The sequence below is a fragment of the Cuculus canorus genome, chromosome 3 (genome assembly GCF_017976375.1).
Source record: "Cuculus canorus isolate bCucCan1 chromosome 3, bCucCan1.pri, whole genome shotgun sequence".
Classification (NCBI taxonomy): domain Eukaryota; kingdom Metazoa; phylum Chordata; class Aves; order Cuculiformes; family Cuculidae; genus Cuculus; species Cuculus canorus.
In genome coordinates, this window is record NC_071403.1 from 18,361,034 (window position 1) to 18,387,500 (window position 26,467).

The window sequence follows — 26,467 nt, forward strand, 5'->3', positions numbered from 1 at the left end:
CTGTCCAGGGAAGCGTTGGATTCTCCTTCCCTGGAGGTGTTAAAAAAGCATGTAGACATGGCACTTTGTGACATGGTTTAGTAAGCATGGTGGTGTTGGCCTGATGGTTGGACTGGATGATCTTAGTGGTCTTTTCCAACCTTAATGGTTCTACAGTTCTATGATTCTATTGTCACTGAAGTTGGGAAAAGAAACACCAATTGGGGTCTTAAGAAGCAGGCATTCTTTATTTGGTACCAGATGTATGGTGGGTTCAATCCTCCTACTGTATATGCCAGTGACTACAAGCAGCAGGTTTTTTATACATTGAATTTTTACATACGTATAAATTGGATTCTTCTAATGGGTACTGGTTTTACCTTTCCTACCTACCTTTTCCCTCATAGAAATATGTTCAATATATTTATCTTAAAAAACATGTATATTAATCACTTTTCCCAATACTAATTATAATAGGCGTCTTCCTCCTTGCACATGCCCCCCACAGTCCTTTATTGAGCCTGAGGTCTACAAAGCAGCCCCCTACTCTATTTTGTTGGCATCTGCCCCCCTCTGAAATTTCTATATAAGGTTGGAAATAAGGGTTATCTTGACTTTCGATCTTTTTTGTCTCCTGAAGTGCTGGGCAGATGCCGGTCTACTGTAGCCTTCATTGTTCTTATTCTTTAAGTATCACCAAACAAAGATGTTTCTGTTTATTGATTTCAATGACTCGATTAGGCATTGGTAGGGACACTGCATTCTACAGAGCAGCTCATATTGGTTTGCTCAGGAGTACAACACTGATTCTGTGATTCTGTTCTGTGATTCTATGATTCTATTCTAGTATTCTAGTATTCTAGTATTCTAGGATTCTAGGATTCTATTCTATGATTTTATGATTCCATAATGCTATCTTATGATTCTGAGTCTGATGCTATGATTCCACTCAATCACTCTTCTCTTCTCTTCTCTTCTCTTCTCTTCTCTTCTCTTCTCTTCTCTTCTCTTCTCTTCTCTTCTCTTCTCTTCTCTGATACTATTCCATCATTCTATGATTGTATTCTATTATTCTATTCAATAATTCTATGATTCTATCCTATCATTCTGTTCTATAATTCATTGATTCTTTTCTATGAATCTATTCTATCATTATATAGTTCTATTCTATCATTCTATGATTCTATTCTGTTGTTCTAGGATTCTATTCTATCGTTATATGGTTCTATTCTGTCATTCTATGATTCGATTCTGTGATTCTATGATATGATACTATGATTCTATGATTCTGTTCTAGCATTCTATGATTCTCTTCTCTTCTCTTCTCTTCTCTTCTCTTCTCTTCTCTTCTCTTCTCTTCTCTTCTCTTCTCTTCTCTTCTCTTCTCCTCTCCTCTCCTCTCTCTTCTCTTCTCTTCTCTTCTCTTCTCTTCTCTTCTCTTCTCTTCTCTTCTCTTCTCTTCTCTTCTCTTCTCTTCTCTCATTCCATGATTCTTTTCTATGATGCCATAATTCTATCCTTTCTATGATGCCATAATTCTATCCCATGATTCTCTGACTCTATTCTATTCTATTCTATTCTATTCTATTCTATTCTATTCTATTCTATTCTATTCTATTCTATTCTATTCTTTCCGTCATTCTTTTCTATGATCCTATGAGTCTATTCTATCATTCTATCGTTCTATCATTCCATGACTCTATGCTATCCCACCCCTCTCCGAACTCGCGCTGCCGCCGGGCGCCGAGCCCCCTTTCCCCTCACTCAGCGCCCCGGGGTTCCCGAGCCGGGCTGCGGGCGGCGCTGGGCTCCCCCGCGGGGCGCGGAGCGGGGCTGTCCCCGCCCGGGCAGAACTACAGCGCCCGGCGGCCCCTGCGCACCGCCCGCCTCCCGGCAGCGCCCAGCCCGGCACGGATCGCCCCGGAGGGGCTGCGGCTGCTGCGGGGCGGAGCGGCCCCGTCCCCATCCCGAGCATCCCCCGCGTCCCCGTCCCGTGCGGGGTGGCGGCAGCCCCGCAGCCCCGCCCCGCGCGCCCCCGCCGCCTCGCAGCCCCGTCCCGTCCCGACGCGGCTGATGCTTTGAATGAAGATGGTGATCCGCGTCTTCGTCGCCTCCTCCTCGGGCTCAGTGGCGGTGAGTTCGGGGCGAAACGCGGTAGGGGGAGAAGGGAGAGGTGCGGGGATGATGCTCCCCGGCTGGGAGAGGCTGACATCTTCCTGTCCCGGCGAGTGCAGAGCTCCGAGTCTCGCCCCGCGCCGAGCTGGGAGCCGGCAGCGCTGCTGTGGGATCTGGGATCTCTTCTGGGAGCCGGGATCTGCGGGGGATGCGTGTGTAGAATCATAGAATCATAGAACCACCAGGTTGGAAAAGACCTCTTGGCTCCTCGAGTCCAACCATAGTGTGGGGGGACATGGCAGCTACACCCCGCGCCCCCAAAGGGAAGAAAAAGGGTGCCAAAACTTAACTTGTTCATAAATTCCCTTTGGCAAACCGAGTCCCCCCGAAACCTCTTTGTAAGGGAAAGATATTGTGTGTGTTTAAAAGATCTTCGAGGTGGCTGAGCGTGGGCTAAACTTGCCCACTTCATCACCTTGGTGCAGAGCCAGGCTGGTGCCACGGTCCCTTCCTGCACCTGCTGTGGGCTGGGAATACTCTTTGTATATGAAAGGAACAGCCTTAAAGACAAACTTTAAGACCGCACGCTCCTCCCTGCGTCAACAAATACTCTGGAAAAGGTACAACTCCTTTCAAACTCGGTTTTGAAAGGCATGGTTGCGTCCTCTGCTTAATTGAAGCGCTTATAGCTTTCTCTTGTTGAATTAATTATGCATGTGACCTATGAATTTTCATATTTTCCTATAAAGTGACAGCTCTGATTTCCATTAAGGCAATCAGAGCGTAAGTGTTCTACTGAATTTGTTCTTTAATGAGAAACATCAGAAGGATTTAGATTTAATTGCTATTCTTTATGGTTCACCAGTGAAGGAAGCGGCATTTTTGCATTGCGGGAGGACGTAGCACTGTATTTTCCCATCAGAAGGTTTATTGTGTGTTGGCTTCCTTCAGCCTTTTATCGTGCGATGCTAGTTTTCAGTTCAGTGGCACGGTGACAGCTATGTGTTCTGATATGTTTCAGCATGAAATGTTCAAAATGCTTAGTGGCAGCATTACAGCTAATAAAACCTAATTATACGTTTCGGTAGCCAACTGAGTAAACACAGAGTGTCTTCAGAACGCTATAATGCATGTTCATCAAGTATCCATAATAGAAATATCTCCTTCCCCACATGGGCAGTTTGTTCATGCTGTGGGATCTCCGTATTGCTAGGTTTAGTTTTTCTCTTTCCTGCCTCATAGCTTGAACAGTATGCATAGTGTTATATTTTGTTTTTGTTGAAGGGGGAGGGAAGGAGTCGCATAATTAGCTCACCTATATCTCCTGTACTGACTAGTTGGCAATTAGGTTATTGATGGGAGTTTTTGATTCTGCCCTCGCCTTCCCCTGTCTCTACCTGCGTGGTACGTGTCCAGGTAGCAGCAGCAATATGGCCCTCTTCACTATGCATTAAGCCAACAGCCCAAATCGGAGGTTGACAAGCAATTTAATTTGCACATCAATTCATTTGCTGTCTTTTTTTCTGGGTTGGAAAACAAGAAGATGACATATAATAGGGATAACAGTTTGCATACTGGTGACAGTCAACTCTCTTTGTACAGGCAGCAGTATGTCTGAGTACAACCTAGCCAGAGAAGAAGAGATAATTCAGTGAATGAAGGTACAGTTACACAGGAGCGGAGCTGTGACATCTCTTTTCTGTCAGTTTTTCTTCATCTATGCTGTCACAGCATTTAGGAACCTTCTTTATGGGCGAGGTTCCTGCTGTGTTCCTGCTGTGCTCAGTGTCGCATCTCTGAGGACTTTTTGTCTGTGGGCTTTGCAGGGGGTTTCCACAGATCACAGCTAAGTGACTGAGGAAAATGCCAAAGAAAAAGCTATTGTCAATTGGTTTATGTGGGAATCTGCATCTGGAGAAATGGGCAGTTACTGTATTCTGCATCTCTAAGCAGGGAAATTTAAAACTAATTTTCATCCTCCTAGAACTAAATATTTATGAAGGAAAACAAAAAGTGTTTGAGTCATGTAATTCCTTGCCATCTCCTCCAGCCTTCAGGACAACTACATCAGCTACTTTTTGAGATCCTGTGCAATTCATGAAGATTGGATGATTTTCCTGTCTAGAGAAATGAGTACCTGTCATAGGTCCTACTCTGTCTTCAGAAACCATGGTTTAAATTCCACCTGTAGGTCAGCTTGAGTCAAATTGTAGGCTAGCTGCTTGTGAGAGTGGATGCGCTGAGATCAGTATCTGACCTGCTGTCATTGACCACAAACTTCTATACGTAATATTTTCTGATAAATTAAAAGCAACATCATAGTGACACAATTCACTTTTCTAATCTCTCTAGAGATATTTTGTTAAATTATTCTTTATTTTAAAATGAAAAGTCTGTCGAGGCTCTAGAATAAGTTTTTTGTTTTATTTGTTGCCTTACCAGCAGTGTGCTGTTAAAGCAGGGGCACTTCTCGCTCCTCTTTCGTTTTTGTGCCTGCAGAGAGGGAGAGGTGAAGACAGTGATTTGTTTAAATAAAAATAATATGCTGCAATTTCTTTATGTTAACTGGTGAAAGAGGTGATGCTGCCTAGCAAATATAATGAGGTAAACTCTTTGTGTATGACTCCTTTGACACCCTCAGAATACCCAGGTCAAATGATAGGCATTTGGCTGAAATGTTCCTGAGAAATACACTGGCTGTGCAGTCAGCAAGAGCTTTAGTTTGCATAAATATAACTTTCCCTGTATTCTTAAGGTGTTTATTGATCCTGATACTTGGTGTAATTTATTTTGTGCCAAAGCAGATAAAAATATGTAATAGTCATACATAAATTCTAGGAGTTCAGCACATAAAATGCTTTGGGAGTCATTCTGAAAAATGAGAAAAAGAAATAATTGGAGTGGATGAGAAGGAGCCAAGGAGAACGTGCACCTTCCATCCACTTGGTCTTGGACTTCTCCTTGCAGCATCTTCCCTACATCTGAAGGGTCTCAGACCCCTGAAAGGTTAATGGTAGTAACTATTTTTGTTGGTTTTTTTTAAATAAAGCTTGTGAATATACATGCCTCATGAACTTAAAAACAGCTCACAGATCCCAACACCTAGTTGTTCCTTGAGTGAAAACATTCATCTTCAGTGTTTATGGAAGCTGTACTGTGGATTTTATCTGCAGGGACGATGTAGATGAGTTCCTGAGACCTTTCTGTGGGAAGGGAGGAGAGAGGCATTGTGTGTATGTGTACATTTTCTAAATAACCTTGTGTTGTTTTAACCGTGCATTAGGCATCACAACGGGAAGCCTCTGAATAGGCAGGCAGGCATGTTTCTACAAGACTTATCGACTCCTGCATTTTCTGACTTGAATTTCTGCTTGTTATTGGTATGCTGTGTCTCGAATTCCAAGCACTTACTTCTTTGTAGTACTGGGGAGGCAGGCTTTGCTACTCCTCCCTGATAAAGACAATCGGTGTTCTTTTGTGATTAGGGGAAAGGCTACTTTAAAAGTAGAGTTTGCGTTTTTTCCTCGGCAGTGTTTCACTGTTTTCAGGAAATAATTGATGCTCTCGTTTTTCAACAATTCATTCCAAGGTGATTGTAATTTAATCTGTTTCCCATTTCCCAGTCTATCAATAAAAATTTACACTTGTGCTACTGCGCTAGGTAGCGACTCAATTTTCAGTGTTTTAAAGCAGCTCTACCTTTGACAAGAAGCTGGTAGTATGAGCTGAGTAACTCTGCGTCTCAAATAAAACCAGTTCCAACCCCCTGGCCATGCGCAGGGACACGTCCCACTGGATCAGGCTGCCCAAGACCCCATCCAACCTGGCCTTGAACACCTCCAGGGATGGGGCAGCCACAGCTTCCCTGGGCAACCTGTGCCAGTGCCTTAGCGCCCTCATCATGAAGAATTTCCTCCTTACGCCTAGTCTAAATCTGCCCCTCTCCAGTTTATACCCATTGTCCCTATTCCTGTCACTACAAGCCTTTGTAAACAGTCTCCCAGCTTTCTTGTAGGCCCCCTACAGGTACAGTTATCTAGAAATGCCAAACCAGAGGAGACTTCAGTCCTCCTGCAGTCAGAGGACAGAAGATCAGGTAAGGGAAGGGTCGCTGAAGAGATTTCAAGTAATGGAGAAACCTCAAACAACTATCTCACTTGTACTTTCTGCTCTGTGGTAATTATTTATTGCCTTGGAGCTTCATCTGTTAAGCTGAACATGTATTGGGGAGTTACTGAAACGATGGAACAGTGGGCGGAATCTCTTCTGACTGGTGAGAGATGAAAAATACTTTCTCATGGAAATTTTTGTCTGTTCACAAGATATGAAAAACACGTCACTGAAACAAATTCCATTTAGTGTGCAAGGGCAAGGGCTGCTCAGCCACATTCTCCACGAGAGCGCGTTTAGGGTGACAAAGAGAATTTGGGAAGGAACAGCAGCAACCTGAAAAGGATAGACTTTTTTAAATGATCAAAACTTGGACTTTGACTCCTGCTGCTGAGGAGGATTATGGATTTTTTTTTACTAGGAAACTTGATAAGATAGCTGTGATTATAAGTTGTTTTTATAGCAAATATTGGTTTTATGAGACCAAAGCTCTGCTTTTTTTTTTTTAAAAGCATATTAAGGAGGTCAAACACATTGGAATTTTTGTTTCCTGGAATGACCTTAAATCACAGTATAAAACATCAGAATGTCAGAATAATTGCAGTCATGTTTATTTCGTTCACCTGTTGTTGAATAATGTAATGAAGACAAATACAATGCTAACATTCGTAAGGCTAAGCTTGTCTCATAGTGATAATGATCAATTCTAACTCCACCCTTGTTTGTACAAGGTCATTGTAACTCAACATTTCTCATAGTACTTCTCAGTGTGCTTTTTGTTGAAAGGTGTGGACTAAATTAACTTGCTCAGTCGCAGCAAGTCGTGTGTCTCTGTCTTGCATCTTAGCAGTTATATCGTGCCTCTAGGAGAGATACAGGGACTTTCTGGATCTCATCCCTTCGACTGACAGAATTAGTTCCCTCATCCTTCCTCAAATTTCCTTTTGTTCATATTCATCTTTGGTGGCTTTTGTCAGTCCTGTTTTGCAGGGTTCATGTGGCACAGGGAGCCTGAGAGCCTTGCTCTGATGAACTCAGTGAGGCAGGGAGGTCAGTGCTTGAAGGCTTTAGCTATTTTTCACCCTAAGGACTCTCTGTGGACCTAACTCTCAAATCTGTGTTCCAAGAGACTCTAAAGTCTAGTTACGTCCTCCTGTTTCATAATGGAGAGAACTAGAAGCCTCTGGACAGCGGCTCAGATACTTTAAGGAACGCGTTCAGGAGGGAGCCAGGAGACAACCCTAGTCACAAGGATACAGGTGGAATTTAGACCATCTGTGTGGGGTATTCAGTACCAAACTGTTGCACCATTCTTGTGTGCTCTGGTGCGTTTCAAATATTTACATTTCCTTTGGTAGACAGATTATATCAGAAAAAATGCTACCTTGACGAACACGCCTTAGACTACAGAGTGTCATAAGCAGTCAGGACTGTTACTGACCTTTGATTACAATTGTTGCTCTAATGAAACTCCAGAAGAGGTTTGTTCTGACCAGGTTTCTGAATGCTGCTTGGAGACTCTCCATTTACTAATCTGCTTTGTACAGGCGTATGGTTCAATGTCTCCAAGAACAACACAGTGACATTTTCATTAAAGATTTAGCCTTCCATTTTGAATATTTTCACATGGGTTGGAAAGAGTAAAATGAGTAATAAAAGGCAAATTGTTGATTTTGAAAAGGTTTCCCCCATCTTTTATACTATAGAGTGCGGCAGTGTCAAAGTGCAAGTCTGTGAATGGACATATGTCACAGATGGTGGTGACCTGTTCTTCTTAATCTTCCACCCATATAATCAAAGCCAAGAAAATATTTTTCCTAACCCTAATCATAGTGTCAGTGATCATGGGAGGCCACAAATAACCACATTTAATTACATTAATTAAAAAAAAGGTAATAATTAACTTGCATGTGATTTATTAGTACATATAACTTTTGGATTACTTTTATTTTCCATGATATTTTATGAAATGAAAACTAATTTGAGCACATAAGTCACCTGTCTGTTTTCTAGATCGTACAATCCAGGAGGAAATGCAGGGAATGAAGCATTTGCCATTCTTTGGTCATCTCTATTTTTTTGTCTGGAGCTAGTACATCAATATATAAATCAGCACATTTATAGCTGTCATTGTCACATTATTCTCTGCAAAACATTGCTCCTGCCAGCAAAACAGGGGCAAAACAGGCATCTCTCATGCTCTAACACGTTGGATCACTGCGACTGCTCGCCTCAGTGCTGCTGGACTGGAGCTCTTGGTACCAGCAACTTTAATCTGGTGAATCCATATCAAAAGTGGTGTGTTTTCCATATCAGCCTACTGCAAACTTGATGTCTGGTTTCTTGTCACTACAAAGGTCTCTTAGGCAAGGAACAATGAATTGATTTCCATTACGTTTGGGCATCACAGAACCGCTTTCCCCAAATTTGTCTGTAATCCAAGGTCAGAGGATTCTTCTCTAGAGGTTTGGTTTTTTTTTTTCTCAAGAAGTATTTTTTTGGCAAAATATGCTTAGCAGAGCATCAGTATTTTTTTTTCTTTTGGAGCTAAGTATCTTTGTAAAAAAAGGTTTTGGAAAAGGTTGTTGAATTCAAGTCACTGCTGGACTAATGTGAATCCTGTGATCTGCAGACATATAAGGGGATGTGATGTCAAGTGTAGTAAGTTCACGTAAGATGTGATCCAAAGCTTGCTGAAATAAGTGAAAACATCTCAGTTGACTGACTGGGCTTTCATCCAGGCCAAGTGGCTTCTATGCTTATCATTAAACCTAAATGGTGTCTCGTGTGCATCAGGAATTTATTGATGTGTATTGTTCTAAATGTTTTTATTCGTGCATGTAAAATGTACAATTCTGCTGGCTCCAACTTGGAATTGCTCGAGTATTGTCTGCAAATATAACATCATCATTAGCAGCAACATGAAATGAACCTCAGCATATAATCTACCTATAATGAAAGAACTAGATTGTTGGCAGAACGGTTGCATTGGACTCCTAAGCATCTGTCCTTGGGCAAACCATAGCAAGTAAGTACCAGTTGCATGTTACAGGCCACATTCTAGGCAAGAAAACTGAATATCCTGAATTTCCCGTATTCTGGTGGACAATGATGCTAGAAACAACTAACTGGCTCTTGCAGAGTTATGTCTTTCTTCAATTCCTGAATACTTCACCATTTTTAGAATTTAAGGATCTATAGGCAAAATTCAAGACACAGTGAATGCATAGCAGTAAATGTGAAGTGTACTTCACTTTTGTGTACTAGTGAAAGTAGTAGTGAAAGTTACCCGATAGTACCAAAGCCCAGAAAACAAAGCTTGCTAGTGTAATGTGACAATATTTATTCAGAGTAAATTACTTTTCTTAGTACTTGTAAGAGCTTAATAGTATTCCTATACTCGAACCAATATATTGAATATTCTAGTTCTAATAATCTTGTGAAAATTGAAACATACTGTTGAATAAGTCCATTTCTATATGATTGCTTTTGATTTTAATTAAAATCAAAGCAAAAATTAAATCTGGAATGCAATGTATTACAGTTGACTTGTGTTAGAGTCTCTTTGGTACTCTTATGTACAATGCATCTTCCAGTTTAATTATTTCAGACATTTCCATTTATCCAAAGAAGGCAATGTAGAAGAAATTAGGACTTGTGAAAAAGTAGTAGGAATTTAAGGGATTTCCTTAACAATCCGGAAGGGATATATTGTTATAAGGGATTTCCTTATAACAATCAGGGTCATTTTTGTCTTTAGCAATCTGAGTGCAATTTGGAGATAAAGAGTTGTCACTGAGCTGGTCAGCTAGACTGTATCTTTTTAACAACAGATAAGAGGTCGTGGTTTCTTACCTGTGATTGTCAATGGAAAGAGTCCGCAGTTAGCTGCAGTAGCTTGGAAGAGCCTCTGAGTTCCTCAGTAGCCATGAGATTGTTTCCTTAATCTTTCTCCTGGGGCTGGTATGTTGTTTAGTTAGTTAGCGTCCGTTGGATGGGCAGATGTAATCAATTCAGAAACCTAAGCCACTGTTGACTCATTTCTAAAACAAACATCAGATTCTTTTCAGTGGGACTCCCGTAGGTGAGCAGAGTGACCTGATCTTTTAAGGAATGACTCAAACTTGTTGGTCAACTTTAGGTGCTTTAACTGGGAGGAAGGGGTGATTGAGGTACAAACACAGTGCAGGCAATGCATTGTCTCAGCCAGGGAGCATGGATACAAAGCCTGCTTTCTTGTCTTTCTTAGGCTTTAGCCTCTGTCTGTGAAATATTCTGGGTCAAAATCTGATACTTCTGTTCAGTGCTGTGACTGTCCTTCCATTCAGGTGTCCTACTTTACTGTAAGAGTTATTTATCACCATTCTGAATGGACCGAGTCTAAACCATGTAGATCTCCTTCTTTTTGGGGTGGTAAGAACTGTATTGATGAGGTACTTCCTTGAAACAAGTGATTTCTGTCTCATTAGTGTGGGAAAAGAAAACTGGATTTTAGAAGTAATCAAGCTTATTCAGTCTAAATTTAATATTGTAGTACAGTGCAAAGTAAGTGAATTCAGTACAGAGGATGGGGAGTGACTGTCTTGCTAGCTGATTTACGAAGAGAAGCTCTTAGGAGACACTGATTGTTCAGTGACTCGTGTTAATCATCAATAGCAGCCTTTCCTTCTGCTGTTGCCCATCTTCCTTGACAGTTAAGAGTTCCAGGATTTGTTGTTGTTGGTTTTGCTCTTTTACCTCTGAGTAACTAATCCCCACCATTCCTAGTAAGACAGTGTGGAAAACTGCAAGACATTTCTCATTTTACTACAATGAACAAACTTGCAGGAGTTAGTTTCTGGGAGTGACCTTTGCAAGTGGATCAACCTGCCTTTTGTTTGAATATTCATGTGTACATGTGCATTTTTGCATGCACACATATATATCGATATATATATGTTTGTATAGATTGTGTGTGTTTATATCTGTGTATATGTGTGTGTGTATGTTTCTCAGAAGCACTGATAGATGCTAATTATCATATTAGTGGTAAAAGTAAACCATTGATTTTTGCATCCCCAGCAGAGAAATAAAGATAATGTCCTAGTGCCTCACGCTGGTTGCTCAAGTTATGTCAGCATCTGTCGGGGCCCTGTCAAAAATGACTCTATTTGAACAGCTAGACCTTATGGAATTGTAACAATGGATGTCTGTTTTCTGTGTAAGCTAGAGTGCAAATCACGGTACTTGCTCAGCTATCTCTGCTATTCCATGTGTCTGGCCTACACTTCAGATCTTTACTTACATAACTCATTTCAAATAATGAGGTGCTTACAAAACATCAAAATACTATACCAGTATAAGACATCCACCAATATAATTGTGCTGGCTAATAGGGACATACAGTGGCATGAATGTTTCCCTTCCTACCTAGGAAAAAGGTAACATCAATGTGAACGATGTTATGAAGATTTTTATCTGAGAGCTCTGACAGTTTAAGACTTCATTGCTGATAACTTCAAAGTTGTTTATCTTCCTGTTGCAGAGCTTCAGGACAGAATGCGTGCTTCCATTCTAGACTCCTTGGTTGCAGCCTAGTATGTCCGCCTTCATGGGTGCTGAAGGTGGGCTAGTAAAGTGTTGTGAAACTGAGCATCTGCAGCACCAGGACATGTTCAGTTTTGCCACTATTACAGGGGTGATGGTAACTTTTGGGAAGAGGAGGGTAGCAAGCTTCTGCTTGTGGTAAAGCCTTCAACAGCCACAGTTCCTGGCTTCCTGAACATCCCTCTTTAGGGGATTGTTCTGCTGCAAACACTGCCAGTAGGGATGCCCTCAGAGCTTTTATTTTGTAGGCAGAGCCCTGAAACCATGAACTTATACTTTGTATTAAATACAAATCAAAACATGTGAATATTTATGTTCCCTTAGCATGTGCTGATAAGTTTTTCCTGTTGGCTTTTTTTTTAAATGATTTTTCAAAAAGACAGAACTTTGGTTACCTTCGCGCGCTAGTAGATAGGACCCATTTTGACCCTCTTCACCAATCTGCTATAGAACATGGGTCCTCGGATTTCACTGGATAGATCCCAGCTGCAGCAAGGAAACATGACTCAGAAAAAGAATACATCATAATTTAATGGTGGAAATTCCATCACAGCTTTCACAAATTTGTTTTATTTCCTGACATTTTCATGTGTTGTGGAGAATGATTCTGGGTATTGCCTGTGCTATTAAAACCTTTATGAGTGATTATTTGGAACAATTTAATAGTAATATTACAAATCAATTAAACACTGGTTTCTTAGTCATGGAATTTGTCTGTGCTTTTCAGAAAAAGGCAAGTGAATTTTTGTGTGTCTTCATTTGAAAGAAAGTTTCCTTTGATCTGATGAACGATAGAGCATCAGCAACTGAAACCTGTCACTACTTTGCTGAAGGGTTAGTGAAATTATCATCCTGTCTAATCCAAAGTAAGACAATCAAACTGCATTAAACCTTTGATCTGGATCTACATCTCCCAAGGTCAGACAATTTTCCAAGTTTCTCTAGTTGAGTGACCTGATACATTTATATAGAAGCAGTGGCAGGAGTCTCATTTGAAGGATTTCGATAGCATCAAATTCTCCAGTAGAAACCTGCTAGGAAGCTAAAATTAGTTAGAAAGGAGATACAAAACTAGTCTTTGATCAGAGAAGACAGCTGCTTTGAAGTCCCTGATGTGCAAGTAGTCGCTTCCTACTTAGTGAGACTGTCTTGCCTGCAGAAAGGTCTGTTTTCTGGTAAAGGTTCCCAGCATCAGGCCCCGGAGACTCTGAAATTCTGTGGGTTTATTCAGCATATTATTCATTGATACCTTTGGCTATGTGGAGGTGACTCGGGTTGACCTTAAAGGAGGTGTGTCTGCAGTTTATGGGATAACAATCAGATGGCTGCTGTGTTTGGGGATGCAGATAGTCATTAAGAAATGGACTGCAGAAGTATAAAAGGTAATGTGCACATATGGAGCTGCAAGAACACACAAGTTACGTGGATTTAGTCACATTTGTTGAAACGGAAAATAATATTTACATTTGTTAATAGAGTTAGAAGCCTCATTCTGCTCTCACTTGGTCAAAGGTAATTCTGTTATTGATCTGAATAATAGCAGTGGCAGTCAGCCCTAGTTTAGAGAATGTTATCAACAAAATCCATCATCCTAGCTTACAAAACCACACTGATAGGACTTTGCAGTAACACAGTTCAATTTTATCCAAAATCTGACATTCGTCTAGAGCCTCAAATGCATTTTTCTGTTGCTATTTCATATACTGCTGTGAAAACCTGTAAATATCTGTAAAAACTTAGCACAACAAATTACGAATGACTAGCACTGCTGTAACTGCTGATCTTTTAAAATGCATTATCAAGGGGGAGTGTATCTGTAGCTGGCAGAATGACACTTCTGTGCAGATAGTAGCTGTCAGGAGAAAATGGTGAAAGTATTGACATCTTTATTTCGCAAACTTGTTTTTCAAATTCTTTGGAGTGTTTTGGAATCACAGTATCTCAGATCCTTCAAGATGAGAAAACAAATAACTGGAAGCATAATCCTTCTTAGGAGATAGATCTTTACTCCGAGTTTTCAATCATTGTCTCAAATTCGTGGAGGAGTATTAGTGGTTGTGTGGGAGAAATATGGTTGTGACTTTCTCTTTATGTGTGAACAGGGTTCTCCATGAAACCCAGTATGTCACTACTGGGCTAGGCAGTACTGCAGTCTTGGAGTTTGCCTTAACGTCTCTCTGAAACTCTACCATACTGGCAGGAGAGACTCTGCTGCATGTAGCATCTTAAGGCTCCACGTTTTCCACCAGCTGTAACAGTTCTTGTATAAGAAAGAGCTGGAGCTGCAGTTGGGTGTAACTGTATGGTGGGCTGTGGGTCCCAAGTGACAAAATAAGTGGGTGCAGCCTCTCAGGTAGAGTAGGAGGTGGCCAGTAGGACTTACTTTTTGAGCTAACAGAACTGACACCCCACCCAAACTTAACAGAGCCAATTACTTCTTATGTCTCATGGGCTGCTAGGCTTTTTTTATCCATTCTAACAGATAAATACTCTTGTGCCACTGGGTTTTGATGCTTAAAGCTAATATGAAGGAATAAACATGACCTGTTTTTTTTTTTAGTGCCAACACATTCGCTCTTATATCTCATTTGCAGTAAGTACAGAAAATACAGCTGGGGATGCTTTATTCATTGTTGCAAAACAGTATGACTGATAAATACATAGAACTAGTTCACAACACTTTGAGTACTCTGCTGACTCACCATGTCACAAAAAATAGACAATTGTGTGTTTTCATCTTAAAAGTTTAGGTGATAAGCATGTTACCTAATAGGAAATGTGTGTGAATTTCTTGTTAGGGCGATTTTTTATTTTTAAACTTTTTTATTTGAAGAATTTAGAATAGAATAGAATAGAATAGAATAGAATAGAATAGAATAGAATAGAATAGAATATTTCAGTTGGAAGTAACCTACAATGATCATCTAGTTTAACTGCCTGACCAGTTCAGGATTGACTAAGTGTTTAAAACGTTGTTAAGGGCATTGTCCAAATGCCTCCTAATCACTGATAGGCTTGAGGCATTGGCCAGAAGCCTAGTCCAGTGCTTGACCACCCTCTCAGTAAGGAAATGTTTCCTAATGCCCAGTCTAAATCTCCTTTTGTGCAGCTTTGAACCATTCCCCCATGTCCTATCCCTGGACACCAGGGAGAAGAGATAAGCACCTCTCTCTCCACTTCCTCTCCTCAGGAAGCTGTAAAGAGCAGTGAGGTCACCCCTAAACCTCCTTTTCTCCAAATGAGACAAACCCAGAGTTCTTAGCTGTCTGTCACAGGACATTCCTTCTGGCCCTTTCACCAGCTTTGTTGTCTTCCTCTGGATACATTCAAGGACCTTCCCATCCTTCTGGAGTTGTGGGGGACACAGTACTCAAGGTGAGGATGCACCAATGCTGAATACAGTGGGATAATCCCCTCTTTTGACCGTCTGGCTATGCTGTGTTTGATGCATCCCAGGATGTGATTTACCCTCTTGGCTGCCAGAGCACAGAGCTGAGTCATATTGAGTATTATAGTATTTGCTTTCTTTCCAAAACCTGCTTATAAAACTGCTCTCTTCACTGCTATTTCAGTGAACTTTAAACAATTACCAAATATTTAACACATTTTTAGAAAATAAAAGAACATAGTTGTCCTGTTTTTATTCCCTCCAAAAGTCATAATTCTACCAGGTAATCTCAATTCACATTAGCGATATCTCTTAAATCTCTGCAGATTTCTCGCTATAAAGGCATCGGACTTCTGTGTGCAAGGCATCAAACTATTCCTGTCTTCTAACTCTTCAGGAGGAACTGTGAGATTCAAAGGTCAATATTCTGTTCATCACTGCAGGACTAAGGACTTAGTTTCCAATAATTCAGAAATTTACAGTTCTCAGGTACCTTGCTGAACTGGGACTTTATTGGGAAGCAAAGGATATTCTTCAGAATCAAATAACTTATAGAAATCAAAAGAAATAAGCATACAAATAAACATAATGTAGCATGGAGATCAGAGAACAACTTGCATTTAATTAGGAGGTACTAAAGAGTAGCTGAATTAGTAAGGGTTGCACATGTATTTATGTGTAGTACACATTTTGAAAAGGAAGATAGATGTTGCTTGTTGAAAGGGTTTCTTTCGTGATGCAAAACATTTGCTATAAATATGCCACTAACAAAAGAGAATAGTGCAAGGAGGAGTTAAATATAGAATGCTAAACAGGAGATTTAAATTTTTCTCTGGCAATTATGAGAGGTTTCTGCTGGAAAAATGCACGAAAATAACACTTTCTTTGTAACCACTTTCTTGAATTACTGAAACATATGGTAAATTACAAACAAAACCATCTATCTATTGCAAGAAGTTAGCTGGCAGCTAGGATTTGAATCGTTAGTCTTTTGAAATTAATTATTCTAGTTCTGCAGGATGGTTCCATTAGGAGAAGTGTTTCATAGCTGAGAATATGCTTTATGGATCCCTGAAGTCTTCCAAGCTGCTCAAAGTTTCTCTGGCCTTTTGTGCCAGCCACTAGGATCCCCAGCCTCTTTTAAAGAAAAAAAAAAAGATCCTAGCCCATAATTCTAATTATTTGGAAAAGTTTTGGCTTGCTATTGCCTGAGCCATTTTTAAAAATTGACCAAGTTAGCAGCATGTTGTGGTAATCTTCCCTCTGTTTTAGGTAGGGACCCAGCTGAAGAAGAACCAGTAAGCCTTCCCAGTCCCCTAACAAGAAAAATAGGAGAGATCCTGTATCTATATATATAATACACAAATATAATTTCCAGCGTGTATTTTGTCAACTAGAAATGTGAAAATTTACAGGATAGTGTAACTCCACAGAACGCAGCTCTTGCTGTAGATTATGATACAAAACTGGCAGTAGGTATTGCCAACTTCCCTGCCAGAACAACCAGTGTATCCTGACCTTCAATCTGGCGCTCACCTACCGCTTGCCAAGCTAGGCTGGCGTGTTTCTCAGTCTGCACGGAGTCCGCTGGCTGCTAATCTGTCAAGATCTCCCTGATTTGGAGCTGCCTGCCTGTACACTCAGTGGGACTTATAACTTCTGGTTCAGTTCCTGTTGCAAAGTCTTGAAGTTTCACTTTGTTTTAGCCATTCTTCATTTCCACAAGCAATGCTGTTGTTTTAGTTTCAAGTTGATACAGCAGAATACAAATTCATGACATTTATTGGAAGATAGATCCAGCTTCAGTGGTGTTCTTATTCTTTTGATGGGAAGTAATGAGCCCAGATCTGGGTCTCAAAAGCATCTGGTTTCCTTCAGTCTGTTAGAGACTCACAAATAAGTGGATATTCAACACTGCAGGAGCACATTGTTCCTACTGCAAGAAGAATATGACGATAGAATCACTTACCTCATCTATGTGCATTGCTGGTAAGTCTTGTTTCCTGAAATACAGAAGAAATGAAAAGTAGACTTGGGAGTGATTTTAGAGGCTTTCTCAGCTGCACTCAGCCAAAAAGCCCTGCATGGCACTGCCTGTAGCTGATATTTTTTTTTAGAACCTTCTCTTTTTACTTTCTTGGTCTTTCCCTTCCTTCTGTTTGTTCCATGTCTATCTCTCCTTTCCGCTTACATGCTTAATGAAATCATACCAAGTAAAACCCCTGGCCAAACTCTATCTCCTTTTGCACAGCAGTAGTTGTATTTGTACTTGCTAAAGACCCCTTTGCCTTTCTGAGTATTACCTTGTTGCTTGCACAGAGAACACTGGTTTCCTTAAATAAGAAACTTTTCCCTTCAGCTTCTAGTAGACATGAACACGCAGAAATAGATCTAAATTCATTTTATCATAGTGCAACATCTGACAAGGAAAATAGGAGTTTAGCAGGCACCGGGCATGGAGCAGTCTATTGTCTTCTGCAGCTTTATAGAAAAAGAAAATAATACATTTTCTTTTACTGACTGCTCAAATTTTAATTGCTTAAATACTGGACTCTTCAAAGATACCATATGTATATTGCAGAGGTAAAGGTATACAGATTGCCTGGGTCGGCAGTGTCTCAGCAGCTCCTAGGGATGTGCAAGCTTATTTTGCATAAAGCTGAACAGATTGCCTTCCCAGTTCAATAGAGTATTTCATATGGCATGCCCTTAATTACATCTCTGTGTGCAAGCAGACGATTGCTACTCGTAGGAGACCAGGGCATTGCAGGCTGCATGCGACCACTGTTCAGCGACTGTTCTATTTCTTTTCAGATTGAGAATTTCTGTGTTCAGTTTTCATGATATTGAAACATTTTCTTGAGGATGAAACACTGATGTTTCTAGCTATTTGGATGTCTGTTCTGAGGAGACTATTTTCCTTCTACCATGTATAATGCAATATTTGCTACTGCAGGTAGCCACTTTACTTTTGGGAATAGTTATGTAATGCTATTTTTTTCTATGTATTATTTATAATACCTCTTCTTTATTACCCTCTTTCACGTCACCACAGCTTCTCATCTCCTTTTATCTTATGTACATAGCTGAGTTGTATTTTCCTGTTCCAAGAACACGGAATTAATCTTGTGAACCTTCCTAAATGTCTGTCATAGTGCTGCCATCTCTGCAAAGAAGTTGCTAGCGGTCAGTTGTGCTTGCCTTTCCTAAGACAGGCAAAGACATTTGGCAGAAAGTCTTTGTCCCTACAGGTTGCAAATTGAACAGGAGGGACCATGAGGATTTGCTTGTCAGCCTTGTGAATGTGTAAGGCTGGTTTTCATTGCTTCTGTATCAAAGCAGAAACAGTGGAAACAGAAAAGAACGCAAATGTTTCTTAGTGCGTTTGTAAGGGGCATTGCCTCCCTCTTGCTTTTCTGAGGAAGGTATGTGTAGGTTTGCAGTTAACACTGCTTAGAGTTCTGTTCATTTGATGTGGTTAGGGCTTGTATGTCTTTGCTAGAGAATAGTATCTCATTATCTGGAAGTTCTATGTTAAGCCTCGTCTGTGTGAGAAATGAAGGTTAGTAATCCTCTGCAGTATCATCTGCATTTTACACTGCAACAGTCCCTTTGGTTATGTTTGCATGACTTGTAAAGGCAGAGGCTCCCGTTTGATATTTTCAGCTGTGGGAGTGAGCTGGAGCTTGTGTTTATGTAACGCAAATGCTGTTTATGCAGTTCATATTTCAAATACCTGTAGCTAGTCCTACTTCAGCTTCTGCTAAGCCATTTTCTGAGGGTTCAGTTTTGCTACTGATAGAAACTGGTGAGACTGTGGTGCTTACTGATGCTCCTTCCCTTGTTCCCCTGGTTCTTTTATTATGTTTGTGCAAGGAAAGCTGCAAGAGCTGCTTGGCAGGAGGGAGGAACATTGTGTCATCTCGGTGACAGCCAACGGTGAGATCTGCTTGGCTGTATCATCCAACAGAACCCTGAAGGTGCCCCTGCCAAATGTAAATTTGCATTCAGTTTTCAGCTGAGTCAGTGAGTGGATAACGCGGCTGCCGCAGGTCTGGCGTAAGGGCAGGCATCAGGGAAGCCTTACTAGGTTGAAAGAGGAGGAGGAGGAATACCAGCAGGACCATAGCTGTCTTTACAAGGCACAGGTCTAGATAGACATATGCCAATCTATGAAACAAGTCTTTGAGGTGGACTTACACCTGCATTTTGTGTTATGTTTTTTTAAATGTCAGACTTCTAAAATGTGTTTGTGATCTGACAAGATATTAAGTATATGTATTATATATGCATATAATATATATCTTAGAAAATATTAATCATAAAGTCTTGTTCTCAGCATGTGTGATCTGAATCTGAAAGCTGGTGAGGGGGCTGGAGAACAAGTCTTATGAGGAGCGGCTGAGAGAGCTGGGGTTGTTTAGCCTTGAGAAGAGGAGGCTGAGGGGAGACCTTATTACTCTCTACAACTACCTGAAAGGAGGTTGTGGAGAGGAGGGAGCTGGCCTCTTCTCCCAAGTGACAGGGGACAGGACTAGAGGGAATGGCCTGAAGCTCCGTCAGGGGAGGTTCAGGTTGGATATCAGAAAAAAATTCTTCACAGTAAGAGTCATTGGGTACTGGAACAGGCTGCCCAGGGAGGTGGTCGAGTCGCCTTCCCTGGAGGTGTTTAAGGAACGGGTGGATGAAGTACTTAGGGACATGGTTTAGGGAGTGTTAGGAACGGTTGGACTCGATGATCCAATGGGTCCTTTCCAACCTTGTGTGATTCTGTGATTCTGTGAATATTTTTTTGGGGTGTAGAAAGCTGGCTATTTTTTTCTTGAAATCTGTCTGGAATGAGTGACAGTTTCGGTTAGACGTTGGGTCCCTTCTGTGCCACGATGCGGAAGCTGTAGGGCAGCAGAGCTACACTCAGCACCTGGTGCACTCAATGGTTCCTGCTGTCATTCTTCCACTTGCAGGCAGGAGGATCGACGCCTTGGGAATATCTTTTCCTTCAGAAAGTGTGAGTTAGAGTCCAGAGCAGAAGGCCAAGCTCCTGCATCCACTTTGTGGGCAACAGACACTCAGCAACATACCTGCTGCCACCATGAAGAGATTTGAAGCCGAGAATGTGTCTGCTTTGTCCCATTTATATTAACTGGGTTAATGAGATAAGGCAGAGAAGTTCTCTTCAATTATGGCTATTTCATAGTTCCTATAAATACCACTACTTGAGTCATTCTTGCCTATAGTATAGTAGAAGTAATATTCATTTATCCTATCTAGGTTAGATAAATCCTAGACTAGTGAGATTTTTGCAGCGTATTGAATATATTAGTTAAAATAGTAGAGAATAATGAAATGTTCCTGCCATTTAGTAATGGAGAGACCACATGGTATGCTCCTTTGGTTCAGCACCTGTCAGTAGGCAAGCCCTTCTAGTACAGAACATCTTCTGAAAGCAGGTTCAGGAAGCATAGAGAGGGGGAAAACCAAGGAAATTGTGACCTGTTGGAAGGGAATTCTAAGGAATTTTGGACAGAGGATGTGATCTGATTTTGCTAAACATTTGCTGCAATCTGTACATGATTTATGATGGTAACATCATCGTTTTGTCATTCTACTGTTAAACGAGCAATAAGATTTCTCTTGTTACTGAAGATCACTGGTCAGGTTAGCTGAGAGATCTGTTTCTCCCACATATAAGTTGTGTTGTGAACAAATCTCTTAAGAGAAGATTTTTTTTCAGTCTAGCCAAAGATATAAAAAGTAAAGTGGCTAAAACCTGGAAGTGAGGCGAATTCTGAGCAGAAGCAAGCAAATATTTTGAGTGAAGGCAGTTAACTCATTATGAGAACAATTTACAAAGACTAGCTGGTTGTTTGTTATTGTCAGTTCAGAAATGGTGTTTAGTGGGGAAAAAAAGTCCGGAGTAATTTTTTATTACTGAGATGAATTAATTCAGGGATGTTGAAGTTCAGAACAGATAATTCCAGTGGTGCCACCTGGCCACACCTGAGTGTAGTCTGAAAGTGTATCCTCCTGTTACCTGTTGCAAATGAGTTTAAAGAAATAAGACGAGGGCACAAAGAGAGACTACTGCAGCTACAATAGACTTTCTTTATAAATCAGGTTGCTGAATGAGTGATTAGCTCCTTTCAGCAGTAGTGTGTATCAAAATGGACATTTTATGTTTGCTGCTTTTTAGTCCTAATAAGGTGAGCAGTTCTAAATACCAGGATAAAATGGAGATGTCCCTGAGGATTTTTCCCTGTCTTACTTTTGTGAATAGCAGTATAGATTAACAGTAAAACCAGACTCTGAGGAATGATGTTCAGAAAACAATCACCCTGCTAGAAATATGGGAAACAAACACTGAATTATGATAGTAGACTATTAGCTCTGTCAGAGTTTCCTTCACTACATTAAAGGTAGATTAGGATCATACAATGTAGAATTTTCCTCTGAAACTTCACAATGGATATATATTTTGGTATTGTATCTTTTGGTGTGCTGAAATGTATTAAAACCAAAATATTTTGGTGTTAAAGCAGTCTGTCTTGTCAGAATACCGATGCTTTCCTGAAGTGGTGAATGAATAGCCAGAGTTTTTCTGAACATGGTACCTCTGATTATATGAACACTCTTTTCAGGTTCCTTTCAGTTGCATCACACTCTGGCAGCCTTGGAAGCAGCAAGGTACAAAGCTAAGTTTCAGAAAGGGGATTAAAGTATCCACCGCCGTAGCTTGTCAAATGAGGGTGTGTTTTTTTCTGCACTGGGCTGTTGACGGGATGTCTGTTCTTCTGCATGGGCTAGTGAGGAAGGGAGAGCTGACACTGCTCTTTTTGCCATGTTGTCTTTGCTCAGTGTTTCGTGTGGTCAAATGCTGGAAGTTTTTAGAGCTCGGAGTAGCCGCAGATGAGAGCTGCAGGCAGGATTGTGAGGCTGACGCACTGCTGCGGCACGGATCCAGTTGTAGAGGAAGACAAAGGTCCTGTGGTTTTTGTGGGTGATAATCAGCTGGCTGCTGTGGCAGATGCTCTGAGCATCCATCTTAAACCACAAGGCATAATTTAATAGCATTTTAAATGTAACTAATGCTTTTGTTTCAGTGTTCAGGCTTGAATCAAATCACTTGGAGGAGGAGGAGACGTTACTTTCTTGGCTAAAAAATTTCAGGGCATTTTGTTTAAATTTATGCAGCTGGCACATTCACAGCTGATAACCCATGCAGATGTCATATGGAGAATCGCAAGGCTTCTGGCAAGAAAAAAAACCCCATAATTTATTTCACTTCAACGTCTTAATTAGTTTTTTAAAAATAAAAAGGAGGTATTAGGAAATGTGGGATGTAGGAGAATTCTCATGGTGTGAATAGTGAAATATTAGGGATCTGATTAAATCTAAACTTGTGCCCAGACTACTGGAAGACAGCAGAGGAGAGTAGGTTCATGTAGGCACATGTGCGAGTAAGTGTCCTGGGCCTGAGCAGTGGAGCGCTCTGGCATGGAGAAGCTGTTAGAAGAATGATTGCCAACACAGCCAACTTTGGCCAAGGCTAACTTTCAGTCTCACAGTTTGTGGCCATGATTTAGATGTTACAGTATGCCAGGGTGATTCCCAATGTACAATTAGCATGCAGCCACTTGAGAGGCTCCGGGTTTAATAGACTTGGCCAGATGATGCCATTTGGCCGTAGAGCCAGAGGGCTGTGTAGTTTGCTGGTTTCTCTGACCAGTGCAGGAGGGAATTCGTGTTGGCTTTAGCAGTACTCCACTATAAGGAAATGACTTCTCCCACACATAATTTTAGATGCCTTATTTCTGTTTGAACAAATACTTAATATCCATGTTAAGAAAATATTGGTCTCTCTCTCTTTTGGACTTCTCTCGCAGCTATTTTTTTTTGATGAAAGCTAGGTTTGTCTTTCACTTCTACATTGAGACAAAAATTTGTCTTTGCAGTTTTTAGTGAGATAGTAAAAGGCATGTTGTCTTCTGTACCAGCGGTGATAATGATGCAATAATTTTTCTCTTGTTGATAATGCATTATTTGCACACAATTCTAAGAGCTGCATTCTTTATGAAAAAAGTGATCCTTTCACATATCACTAACCCACCCCCCACCCCCCCAGTATCTGTAAGAAAAGGAAAAAGAGTAAGACACTGAGATGCAAACTTATTGTGCAGCCCACTTCCTAAGACAGTAATAATTGGAGAGCTTTGTCTTTGCAGTTTCTTTGGATGGCTACTCTCTTATTTCAAGGAAACAATGCTTCCATCAGTATTACCTCCAAAAGTTATGTATTTTTGTGGTGCATTTAGATAGACAGACTGGGTTGTGTGCCAAGAACAACTAGGACATGCACTTTAAAAATCTTCTGATTTCCAAATGGTATCTAGGTCATATGATACCCACAGGCATGATTCATCCACCTGGGCTTTAAACCAGTCAGCAGCTGCGTGGATCTGACACTCCAGGAATACTGTAAAATTATTAAAGCTGTAGGTTTTTTTCTTCAGATAATGCTTTTGATGATAGCTGTAAAAAATACAGTGTGTAACGTATAGTTCCTTTCTGAAAACAATCATTTCATGAAATAAGATGCAAAAAGTATAGTATGGGCTGAAGAGAATGTGGAGCAGCTGAATGAGCCCAGGTAGCTTCCCTCGTCCCTATAGACTTTCATGTCAAAGGTTGCTATCTTCATGTAAAGTCCTGTTTGAGGCAGAAGTAGTCTTCACCTGAGTGTATCTGCTAGAAGCCCAGCTAGTTGTTGAGGGCTGATCTTAGTCAGCTACAATGAGCTGAAAACTGCTGGTGTTCTGCCTCTGTTAAGGTTTTTGTATAGAGATGATAATCCCCATACCTTCAGTACAAACCTCATGCACTATTTTTTGCAATGAAGTTAATTTTCAAGAGATGAGATCACGCTTATTTTTAGGCATATGTATTATGCAGGCAGACACTCTTAATTAAAGATCCAGCAAGCCTTGCTCAAGGAACCATCTAGCTGCAATTTTAAAAGATGTGTAGGTGTCTAGGAAAACAAAAACGTGTGTAGCTGAGTTGGTTTTTTTTTGGATGCTGCAACATGTTTATCTCAGTGAACACTTACAGGAGTAGATTCTTCCAGGGCTTCCTAGATTGCTTGCTTTGCATTTCTAGGTTTCAGGTACTTAAAAAGTAATAGCCCTATTAACTCTGAAAACCAGCTACCTCTTCTAACTCCTTCTTCTCTAGAGTCCCATACAGATTTTTTTTTTAAGGCGTCTTTAGAGACTAAAGGCTGAAATTCCCACAGCCTTCTAGAAATTAGGTGAGGAAGTATAACCTTTGCCAGCTTGTAAAGAAATAGCAGTGTATAATATTTTGGACTTGAAAGTCAAAAATATATTTTCTCCTTTGTTTTCCTGAGTTTGTGATTCCACATCCATGGAAGTGGGATGGGAGAGGAGGAATGCTGTCAGGTTTGTAAGCATGTTTGTTATAGTGGACTTGCTCTGAACATTGTTTCCCCTGCACTCCTTTCCTTCCTCTAGATAAAGAAGAGGCAGCAAGATGTGGTGAGGTTTCTGGAAGCTAATCGCATAGAGTTTGAAGAAGTGGATATCACAATGTCAGAGGAGAAGAGACAGTGGATGTATAAAAATATTCCTGAGGACAGACAGCCCGCACAAGGCAATCCACTGCCACCACAGATATTCAGTGATGATCGGTACTGCGGGGTAAGTAGCTGTTACGGTTCTCAGTGGACGATATATTAGCATACCCTGTTAGCCATTTAAAAAGTTAGGACTTGCTGTTGAGCTTTCTCTAGTAGATTCTGAATTAATGGTGGCGATTTGGGGTCATAAGAGCAGATAATGGTCATACAGTGAAAATTCATATCACTCATCTTTAAATCCTGATGTTGTCTTCAGCTGATGGATGCCCTCCATGAACGTGAGAATTTGTAATATCACATGCTCTGTGTACAACCTGTTGATGGTAAAGTCCTGTTGATGATAAAATCCCCTTATAAACTGGGGATTTACGATATTCTTGCTACTTGGGCCTAGTCCAAGCATAAAAATTCAGAAGGAAATCTTTGGCACAGTAAATGGGAACATTGGCTAAATTGAGTTATATTGTCATCATAATTAAGCTCCTTCTCCACTGCTGCATAGTGTAAATTTCATTTATGCTCAGAGCATGCTTTATGCAATCAGCGTTATCTAGGATAAATGGAAACTATTTGCTGTTTGAGCTGTAGAATAGTTTTATTTTTCCCTAAAGCAAAGCAGCTTGAGACCTGTTTTCCTCTGCTCAAAGACAGCCTTGCATGAGAGCCTGTAAATCTGACAACAGATTGATGGATGAGCTGGTTTCTCTGATGGTGTAAGCTGCAACAACTTCTTCATCAGCTAGTGCAAGCTGAAACAGTAGCCTTTAATATGTTAGGAAAGGCACCATATGAATATTTTACTCTTCTACTTTGCCAGTGTGGTACGCTGCAGCCCTGAGTCTTGGGCACTGTTATCTGGGAGAATATTCTGAGAACTTTTACTCACCTTTGAACAAATTGTTGTAAAAAGCCCATTTCTGTTTCCTCTTTGCCTTGCTGCATCTTTTCATACTTCAACTGTGTGACTTGTACATCCTCTAGGAAGCAGGTTTCAGGTTCCTGTTAGATTAGCTGGTGGAAGAAAGCGTGGTTTGATGTGCTGCCCTGGCTCCATGAGGAAGTGGTTGGGTAAGATTTGTCTGTGCATTCACTCAGAGGATGAAATGAGGAAGAGGATCTCTGTGGTTATAATAACTGGACCAGAGTAAATGTGGGCATTGTGTGGGTTTCTGACTACATTGTGGTGGAGATATAGCCAAGCTGGTTCTAACTTAGTCCCTGCCAGACTCAGTGATGCTGTAAGTAAGCTCCTTCTGGCTGATGGATCATTCAGATTTGCTGAGAACCTGACAACTGCTATGCAATTGTTAGCTTAGTGTAGTAAGCGTGTAAGAAGTGATGTAGCATTTTCTTGCAACAGATTTGGTATGACGCTGCAGCTAACTGGCGTCTTGAAGCAAGGTATTTTAACGTCCCTCCAATATGTTTTGTATTTGCCTTACTTGTTTATGTCAGTAATATAACTCATATCTTTCTCCTTCAGGTAAGAAATTTAAAGAAATGTATCTGGGATATGGAAGGAACCCTCACTTATCGAGCAGCCTCTCACTTAAAAATAACAACATTTACATTGTTTTGTGTGATTTTAGTTTGCATGGGAAATATAATGTTTTAAATTGTTCTTTCTTACCCTT

General features: G+C 40.7%; 1 protein-coding gene across 2 annotated transcripts in view; it reads left to right on the plus strand.

The window, feature by feature from the left end:
- Nucleotides 1–1,860: 1,860 nt before the first annotated feature.
- SH3BGRL2 (SH3 domain binding glutamate rich protein like 2) overlaps nt 1,861–26,467 on the plus strand; it is a 40,612-nt gene continuing 16,005 nt past the window's right edge. Inside the window, exons 1-3 of one of the 2 annotated variants that reach the window (XM_054063833.1) lie at nt 1,861–2,112; nt 3,697–3,755; nt 24,709–24,894. In XM_054063833.1, the coding sequence (XP_053919808.1) occupies nt 3,750–3,755; nt 24,709–24,894 (192 nt within the window). In that variant the 5' untranslated portion in view covers nt 1,861–2,112; nt 3,697–3,749. The remainder of the gene's footprint in view (nt 2,113–3,696; nt 3,756–24,708; nt 24,895–26,467) is intronic. The other variant, XM_054063832.1, reaches the window with a different exon arrangement.